This window comes from Eubalaena glacialis, chromosome 13 (genome assembly GCF_028564815.1).
Source record: "Eubalaena glacialis isolate mEubGla1 chromosome 13, mEubGla1.1.hap2.+ XY, whole genome shotgun sequence".
NCBI lineage: Eukaryota > Metazoa > Chordata > Mammalia > Artiodactyla > Balaenidae > Eubalaena > Eubalaena glacialis.
This window is the reverse complement of record NC_083728.1, coordinates 25,086,007-25,095,956: the sequence shown is the minus strand read 5'-3', so window position 1 is coordinate 25,095,956 and position 9,950 is coordinate 25,086,007. Positions and strand designations below refer to the sequence as shown.

At 40.1% G+C, this 9,950-nt stretch overlaps 1 protein-coding gene across 5 annotated transcripts in view; it reads right to left on the bottom strand.

Moving 5' to 3' along the window:
* Positions 1 to 204: 204 nt before the first annotated feature.
* NCOA6 (nuclear receptor coactivator 6) overlaps positions 205 to 9,950 on the bottom strand; it is a 97,823-nt gene continuing 88,077 nt past the window's right edge. For 3 of the 5 annotated variants that reach the window (XM_061208053.1, XM_061208056.1, XM_061208057.1), the window contains exons 13-14: positions 9,067 to 9,215; positions 205 to 784 (exon numbers count right to left, since the gene is read on the bottom strand). In XM_061208053.1, coding sequence (XP_061064036.1) covers positions 741 to 784; positions 9,067 to 9,215 — 193 coding nt within the window. In that variant the 3' untranslated portion in view covers positions 205 to 740. Of the gene's footprint in view, positions 785 to 4,143; positions 4,610 to 9,066; positions 9,216 to 9,950 lie in introns of those variants that run through there. The other 2 variants (XM_061208054.1, XM_061208055.1) reach the window with 2 other exon arrangements.

Genomic DNA, 9,950 nt, shown 5'->3' with positions numbered 1-9,950 from the left:
AAAGTGCCTGGTACAGTGCTGAAAAGAGCTAGTTTCTTCAAAGCCAAGAATGAGTTGAGTGAATAAGTATGTACATTTTCCACAACTTGCCAGGTGGGCATCTCAAGTGTAATGAGGACATGATGGGATTCTAATTCACAAAGAAGTCTGTTCCTATTCATTTATGGTCCAAAGAAAGAGCTTGCTTACCCAATAATCCCTTACCAATAACATACGTTTATGTTCTAGGACAAAGACATTTATTTAACACATTCAGTATTTCACATTGTACAAACCCTTAGATTCTCTTTATTCACTGGTCCATTTCTACAACAAATACATCCAAAACACTATATAATAAAATTATTTACAACATTTCCAAATGAGAAGATTCCTTTTGCCCCACTACTGCTATTCACACACAGTACTTCCACAGCACAATACATCATTAGATCTAAAAATGCTCACCCTGTACTCTAGGCTGCTTAGGAAATGTGAAAACTATTAACATAATCACATTAGCTCCTCTCAATACATGGCAACATTTTAGAAACCTTGAACTTCATCTTGCAACACCAAAAGGGTTCAACAACTCTGCTTTCCCCATTGCACTTTATGAAACAGGTTGCAGGGACCAGGAAAAGGACCACATTATTAAAATAACTAACTGTACAGAAATGGATTTTAAAAAGTCACAGCTCAAAATCGCTTTTTGTAAAATTCACACACATTTACAAATATCAAGTCGTCATCCAGCTTGTTTACTTGGATTTTCTTCGCTTGGATTGCACCGCACTGGTTATGTCTGTGGGGAAAAAGGAAGGATATATTCAGCTGAGGCAATTCTTTATAGCAGTGCCTTTTAGGCAGTCCACAGGAACCAGGGCTGACCTAGGTGGAGCCCTACTGGACCCTAAATCAGTCTAAGGTCCTCAAAAGGGGCACTCAGTGTGAAGAGGGTCTCAGACTTCTCGGCCCTGTAAACTAGGGCCTGGTGATTGGGGAAATGTTATACAGGTAGTGGAAGGTGAAGCAAACATACATGGAAAAGGTGCCAGGATGGGGAGAGCTGCTTTAGCTGGGCAATTAACCCCACAATCTCCATCACCTGTTTCCATCACCCAATGAAATGATGGATAGACTGACAGTGCTTTTGGTGAGAAATCAATGAGTGATGTTACAAGCAAGTGAGTGAATTGTGCCACAAAAAAAAAACAGCCTCTGGATCCCTTCTGGAGCCAAGCCATTGTTTTGCAGTGAGGAACTCTTTTTGCCATGCCATAGTCAAAGCCTCTAAATAACATGACTATGACCGTTGGTCAGCAAGTGTCTACCATGGCCTAGCCAGGTATTATCAAGGCTGTGGATATACCTGTGTATGTATGGAAGGCATGGAAGCAATTCAGAGCAAGCCACAGCCTGCTCTGAGCCCAGGTGAGCCTGAAGGCTTCATGGAAGAGGTGGGAACTGAGTGGTTTATATCAGTGACAGGGTGACAGTAACATAAAAGGGAAGGAGTGTGTTTAAATTCTTTTAATTCCTCTTGTTTTATTCATGTCTTCAACCAACCAACTTAATCTTATCTCATATTTAAACTCAAACTCAAAATATGAACTCTCTCAAAAACTTTTTCAACACAAAAGTCTTCTACAGCAAAGTACAATGAATAGCCTGAAGCTCCCCAACTGTAAACATTTCTTTAAAATCTCATATTGATCTTAAAAATTCACCCTCATTCTTCATGCTGCTCCGTAATAGATATTTTGGATTTAAAATGAAAAAAAATGTTTTAGAATTACTTCCCATCAAGGACAAAAAAATGTTTTCTATTTAATACGTTAATGTGTAAGATGAATCCAACTTATCCATTTCTAGAAACTAGGCTGAACTCTCTGATGCTGCATGTTAGGTTCAGTATTCTAAGCAATTTTTCTTCTCTCTTTTGTATTGTATCATATTTTGAGAACCCAGACTCAAAATGTAGAGCAAAAAGCAAAAATTTTACTACTCTGTTAGCTAAGTAACTGCTAAGAAGTGAAACCTAGATGACTTTCCAAGAGGTGGCCTGTACAGTGTTTTTAGGCTTCTACTGGTGGAAATTTCAATATATACGTCTTACTGGGAGATTATGATGCTTGTGCCAGGTGGTAGAATCAGTTTCTCTGATTTACTCATTAGTCTTTTGCTAATCAGAGGACAGTAAATCTGACAGGATGTTGACAATGGTGTTATTTTAATTCCATGTAAATAAACGGAGTCTCACGTAGCGCACAACTCCCCATAATCAACCCTTTATGTCCAACTCTCAAGCTTCATTTTCACTGTAGCAAATTTGTCATTTGCAGTAAAAACATACAGGGTTTTGTCTTGACTGAGTGTTCATCCTTAGAAAAATGTCTGTTAATTAGGTCAACTTTGGGAGCTTCTCCTTTGTTGTGATATGAACGATCAAGTGGTGTGTCTGAGAAACACATGTGTGGCTGGGAAAAGTGGTTAGGAGTGGGGGAATAAACAACCTCAGGCTCCCCCCTCCATTCCTTCCTTGCTTGTTCCCATCTGTCACTGCTCTAAATCACCCAATCATCTGGCAGGCTGCCTCTGCTTCTGAGGATGAATCAATGAGTGAGGCCATGAGTAAACAAGTGATCTGTGCTAGAAACTGGAAAAAAAAAAAAAAAAAAAAAAAGCCTTTTAGACACTAGGGTGAGTGGTGGCAGTGGTGGTGTAGGTTGGTGTAGCGGTGTTGTAGCGTGGAGCTTTACCTTCTAGGAATTTTTTAAATTGACCTTGACCTTGCTCACTTCATTACACTTTTTACTGTTCTCCTTCTAGGCAAGATTTCTACTTAATTGTAAAAAAATTCTGGAAATTTCCTTTCAAAATTTGTATGGCTGGTTTCTAAATGATGCTACAAGAGTGCAGTTTCAGGTAGTTACTGTTTAGGGTTTCGCCTCATTCACTTGTACTGTAACGATGTATATAATTTGGTTGGTATTTCACTATTTAATTTTTAAGAAGCCTATTTTACTAGTGTTTTATATGAAAAAAAAATACTGCAGAAGTTAAACCTGTTTTGTATTTTTTCTGAGATGTTTTGTTTTAAGGTAACAGACTACTGAGATACTTTTTGCTCAGTTTTTATATGTCTGTTAATTAGGCATAATTAATGTAATACATCTAATTATGTAATACATCTAATTATGATGTAATAATCTAATTATGATGTAATTATAATTACATCATAATTAGATGTATCTAATTATGCTTATTCTACAATAATAACACTTACATTTTAAGTATATTTGTATACTTTGTGTTTTTGTAGGTTGTTGCTTCTCAAGTCACTAGCTGTGGATAGGATAGAGCTATCACCCCACTTTGCTGTCAGAGGCATCTTAGAGCACCCCAGGGACACCCACAGCTGCTGCTGATTACAGGTTGCTCTGAACTTCCCTCTTATTAGCATATTTTCCCAGGTTTCAAACTTGTACATTGAACTTCATGTTTTTAACTACTGATCCTTTCTCCCAGTTGAAAATATAACATAAAACTACTATAAACAGAAGACTAAAGAATATCAAGGGAAACTAGAAAAATCATTTCTGTGTTAATGGGGAACTCAACATATCAGGAAGCAGAACTACTCATTTGCGTATTTATAAAAAACACATCTGATCAAGTGCAATTTTAAAAAGAAGTTCACTGATTTGTGGGAGCCAATTTTTGTGTCTGTAATTAAAAGTGGCAGGGCAGTGGGGGTCGGTGGGGGGAACCAAACCAACCAAAAACAAAACAACAGATTAGAGAGTGACCTATCAAGCAAGTGGGCCTCCCTGGACTTGCCCAGAAATCATCCATCCCACCTGCTCCAATCTGGTAGTCTACTAGGCCTTGGCTAGCATGACATAAGCAAACTCTGTTCTCAGAGCAGAAGAATGATTAATGTTACTGGTTCTCAACAATACAAAAAGTACCAATACTTCTCATTATAAACTGCTCATAATATTTCTCAGCTTTCTCATGAAAAACGCAGACTGTTTCTGATTTTGTTTGTGCATATATGACCAAAATCTTACGAGTACGAAAAGGCAAAACCCTCTTTTCCCTTCAAAACTTTAAGTACTGATGCTGCAGGAAGATGTTCCAGGTACCCAGCACTATATATGTCTACAAGTTCGAGACACATACATTTCATTTATTTATCTATTTATTTATTTATTTATTGGCTGCATTGGGTCTTCGTTGCTGCAAGCGGGCTTTCTCTAGTTGTGGTGAGCGGGGGCTACTCTTCGTTGCAGTGCGCGGGCTTCTCATTGCGGTCGCTTCTCTTGTTGCGGAGCACGGGCTCTGGCACGCGGGTTTCAGTAGTTGCGGCACGTGGGCTCAGTAGTTGCGGCGCATGGGCTCTAGGGCACGTGGGCTTCAGTAGTTGTGGCTTGCAGGCTCTAGAGCGCAGGCTCAGTAGTTGTGGTGCGTGGGCTTAGTTGCTCTGCAGTATGTGGGATCTTCCCGGAGCAGGGATCAAACCCGTGTCCCCTGCATTGGCAGGCAGATTCTTAACCACTGCACCACCAGGGAAGTCCTGAGACACACAAATTTTAGAAGCCAGCTTGATGTTTTATGACACTCCCTGGGTATGGGTTCAAATACAATCACAGGAAATTATTTTATGACTTTGGTTCATTTTTGGATACAACATAGAAGGCCAAATAATATGCATATTAATTCTTTAATTTGGATCCAAAAGCTCTAACACTTAAAAATCAAGAGCTACAGCATTCATTTCTGATTTAAAAAGTAACTTACCCTAGAACAGTTAAAGACTGATAGGCTCAGGGCTTGAGGCTGATGTGGAGATCTAGATATGACTGTGATTCCTGGGGTCTGGCCAGAACCCTGACATCCTCTAGGAAACACTTACCCAGAATCCCTCCATGTAATATCACAAAGCCTGCGAGTCATTATGGCCTCTTCTAAGCCAGCTGCTAAGTCTCAAAGCATGGATGGGGCAGGCATTCCAACATGACTACCATCACCTTGGGACAATGTCCAGTTTAAGTGTACAGGCCTATACACCCCACCCCCCTTCTAAAACAGGTTCCAGCTTTCCATCTTTTCTTGGCTGGCACTTATCTACAGAGTGGCTCTAATTTGGGCATCTCTTAACTGTCCCAGCTGCTAGATTAATTCTTTCTGGTGCACTGTAAATGACACCTTTAGTATCCTGAGGCTCTGGGCTCAAGTCAGATTCTCCAAAAGCTGGTGTATGACATCTCTAAAGGTCAGCACTTTTTTCCCTGCTTTAAAGATAACTACATACCATATTCTAAAGCCTAGAAGACCCTGATCCTTTAGGAAAAAGAATACATAGAATTGAGGGGAAGCAGATTTTCTCATAGAACTCCAGGAATCTTCCATTTTATGCTTCCTTCCAAACAGGTTTTTGCCTAGGAGATGGTTCCCAAGGAGGGAGAAGAAAGTTGTTGGTTCCACTTCTACATCCAAAGTGGGGATACCTAAAGAGGACCCTGGCTATGGTGTACATGGTATGTATGGAGAGGAAAGAAGGCCCCTCCCATCCTCTCCCCTCTCTGGCAGGCTGAGGTAAGGTGACTTCTACATCTCTTCTTTACCTGTGTGTGATCTGCAGACCTGTGGCCTCCTCCCAGGGGCTCTTGTGAGGCATTATGAAATTCCTACCCAGAAACGTGACCTATCAACAACAGCTGAGTTCTCAGCTCAGTGTCTGGTGTTGGTGCACCACAACCTGCCCTGGTCTTCAGGCTGGTATCCTAATGGTACGTGACTGTTTCGTAGCAGCCCTGCTGATATCAGGCACTTGGCCAGGATGCCAGCTCTTGCCTAACCTAAGCTACTCAAGCTCAGCGCATTTCCTGAGAGGATGATACCCTCCCTCAGATCTGGGCCTTTGCACATGCTATACCTTTTGCCTGGGTAATGCTTCCTCATTCTTCAGGTCTCAGCTTAAACATCATTTTCTCCAGAAAGCCTTCACTAACTTGACAGGGGAACAAAGCATCCCGGCTATTGGGTTGGCCAAAAAGTTCCTTCGGTTTTTAAGTACAAATAAAAGACACATTTTTCATTTTCACGAAGAACTATATTGAACAACGTATTCACCGTTTTGTTCCACTAACTTCTGTCATTTTTCAGGCAACTTCATAATTCCATCTTCTCAAAACTTTTTATCTTTTTGAGCAAGGAACTGTTGTTCCAGGTGCCTTTTACAGTATTCCAGGGAATTGAAATTTTTTTCCATTAAGAGAATTTTGTAAAGACAGAAATAAATGGAAATCCAAAGGTGCAATGTCTGGTGAATATGGCGGATGAATCAGAACTTCCCAGCCAAGCTGTAACAGTTTTTGCCTGGTTGTCAAAGAAACGTGAGGTCTTGCGTTATCCTGATGGAAGACTATGCGTTTTCTGTTGACTAATTCCGGATGCTTTTCATCAAGTGCTGCTTTCAGTTGGTCTAATTGGGAGCAGTACTTGTTGGAATTAATCGTTTGGTTTTCTGGAAGGAGCTCTTAATAGAGGACTCCTTTCCAACCCCACCATATACACAACATCACCTTCTTTGGATGAAGACCAGCCTCTGGTGTGGTCGGTGGTGGTTCATTTCGCTTGCCCCACAATCTCTTCTGTTCCACATTATTGAACAGTATCCACTTTTCATTGTCCATCACAATTTGTTTCAAAAACAGAACTTTTTTGTTAAGTATCAGTAGAGAATCGCATGCGGAAATATGGTCAAGAAGGTTTTTTTTGGTCAACTTAATGTGAAACCCAAAAATCAAAGTGATGAACATAACCAAGCTGGTGCAAATGATTTTCAACGCGTGATTTGGATATTTTGAGTATGTTGGCTATCTCCTGCATGGTATAATATTGATTGTTCTCAGTTAACGTCTCGATTTGATCGCTATCAACTTCAGCTGGTCTACCTGACCGTGGAGCATCGTCCATTGAGAAATCTCCAGCATGAAACTTCGCAAACCACTTTTGACACGTTTGATCAGTCACAGCACCTTCTCCATACACTGCATGAATCTTTTCTTGCGTTTCAGTTGCGTTTTTACCTTTCTTGAAATAATAAAGCATAATATGCCGAAAGTGTTGCTTTTTTTCTTCCATCTTCAATATTAAAGTGGCTACACAAAAATTCACCAATTTTGGTAAGTTTTTTTTAAAATGCACGCTGATATGACAGCTGTCACAATAAAATCTAACAAAATTGTTTCGAATGAAGTTAAAGACAACTAAATGCTACTAGAGCCATTTTATGGACAACACTGAACAAACTTTTTGGCCAACCCAATATATGTCCCTATAGTACCATATAACTTTGCTATCATAAAAACGTATCATATTAAAGTCTTTCCGGCTAGCATATAATCGATGTGAGGAAGACAGAGACTCCATATGTTTTTTCACTATTATATACCTAGAGCATGGCATGTAGTAAGTACTTAAATATATAGTTGATAGATAGTTATTAATTTAATAATTACTGATTGTACACCTCTTGTATTAGGCACCACAGTAGGCACCAGGGATACAGTGGTGAGCAAAACCAGACATCTCCTGCCCTAACAGAGTATGTATATTAATTACCTACCACATAAATGGACATAAAGTTACAACTGTGGTGTTATGAAGGAGAAGAACATGGTGCTATGATTCCTCATAGCAGTGACAACTTAGCTAAGATAAGTAGGAAGAGTGGGAGGTTAATGAGGAGAAGAGAGGGAAGATAGACGAATACTCCCTACAATAGGTGTCACATATACCCAGGCTTGTGATGAGAGGATGGCATGTCCGAGTTCCTAAGGGAAGTCAAATGAAGCTGGGAGAGGTTGACAGGGGCCAGACCAGATAGGACCTTGTGGTCTATGTTGATGCTTTTAGACTTTAATCCTAATTATAATGGTAAACCATTGAAGGGTTTTAAGCTAGGGTAGCAGTGAAGATGGGGAAAAGTGGATAAATTTGAATCATCTGAGACAAAACCAGCAGCTTTTTGTGATGGATGTGAAGGTGAAGGAGAGAGGTGTCAAGGAGGACATGCCTAAGGGACAGATAGATGGTAGTACGGGAACAACGGCAAAGGACCTGACATCAGGGGTGAAAAATCACAAGTCTGTTTTTAGACATGTTGAGTTTGCAGTCCTGTTAAGGATGTATGTGCAGTTGCCTAAGATCTCTAGAGGTCTGCACTAGAAAAAAAATTTATGAGTCATCTGTGAAAGGTTGTAACTAAAGAAGGGGGGCATGAATGAGATTAGTTAGGGAGAAAATAGAAGCTGAAGAGAAAAGGTGACTCAGGATTAAAGTTTGAGTAGACCAATATCTAATGTACGTGTACAGAGTCTGAGAAGGAACAGCCAGAGAAGTAGACAGAAAACTACTGAGAGTTCTGGGTCAGAGAAGCCAAGGGCAGAGTTCATCCAAAAAAGAGACAGTAGTCAATAGAGAAGAGAAAACTGGTTGTGTAAGATTCTCTGTAAGGTCAGAGAAGATGGGATCAAAGGCACAAGTGAAGGAACTGGCCTTGGACTTAAGGAGCGACAGTTGCTCTATTATAGTATGAGCAAAAGAGGACACTGGTAGATTTATGTCCTGGTAGTGAGAGTTAAGGGAGTTCTGTTTTCTCTTTGAAGAGGTGAGAGTCTCTGCTGAAAGAGAGGACATAAAATAGGAGCCAGAGGTTTAAAAAGAGTAGAAAGTAGGAAAAAGAGTTGACCACAAAAACATAGAAAGATGGTGGGGCCATACTGAGGACCTGTCTGAAGTGGTGATCATGAATCAATCTGCCCTGTTATGTTCTTGCTGCTCTTGTACACATGTACACACACACACACACACACACACACACACACACAGGGAGAAAACACATAGTTAAATGAACTAACAAATAAAGGAAGGACCAAACAAGCAGTAGACGTCAAAGTAACTTGAAAATTTGAGGAATAGAAGCAAAGACGAAGGGCAAAGTCCTCTGCTGCTGTGATAAGAACCCTATTCTTCTATTTGACTCAGAAATAGCCTCTGCAGCCCACTGCTAACCTTTAGTAGAGCTGGAGGCTGAAGCAGGCCGAGAGGATCGCTTACGATGTCCATTTTCCACACTTTCAGAAGCCACAGCTGGCTCTTCAGTTCGGGAGTTTCTTCGGCTTGGAGTTTTGGACTTTTCAGTTATCTCTTTGGGCTCACTGCTGACAGAGAGAAGCACAAAGTCCAAGGAGGTGAGAGAATCAAGTCACACAAAAAATAAAGATAATAGTTTCATTCACAAGGCAGGAGATTAAGAACTACATAATCATTCTGGGGAGACAATGTTCCACTCTGGGACAATAAGCACAATTATGCTGTAATATTACTGACAATTTAAAAGTGAGTCCAGCTTGTTACATTAGTAAAAATAAAATATTTAAGTATAATGCTGGTGAGATTGTGGAAAAACAGGTAAAACACATTAAGAACTTGGAACAAAAATCATCAAACTTCCTCACCCATTTTCCTAAGATAAGAATATTTCCCTTCAAAAATTAATAGTACCTAAAAATCTAGGAAATTAACAACATACACTGGCATTTACTATGAGCCTAGTAGAGTTAGATAATGGCATATTACAAGTCATATTATAGAATATACATGAGAATATATTCACAATACACTGCTGGGTATACTACTGATTGCTCCTACCTCAATCCCCTTTTTTTAGTATGTGAAGATTAAAAAATGGTAATATCCAGTATTATTGAGGGTACAGGGACAAAAACTCCTAATGGAGTATAAATTGTGCCACCCAATGATTCTCAGTAGGGGGCAATTTTGCCTCCTAGGAACATTCAACAATGTCTGGAGACATTTTTGATTGTCCTGACTGGGAGGATATGCTACTGGCACCTTTTGGGTAGAGGCCAGGGATGACACTAAACATCCTATAA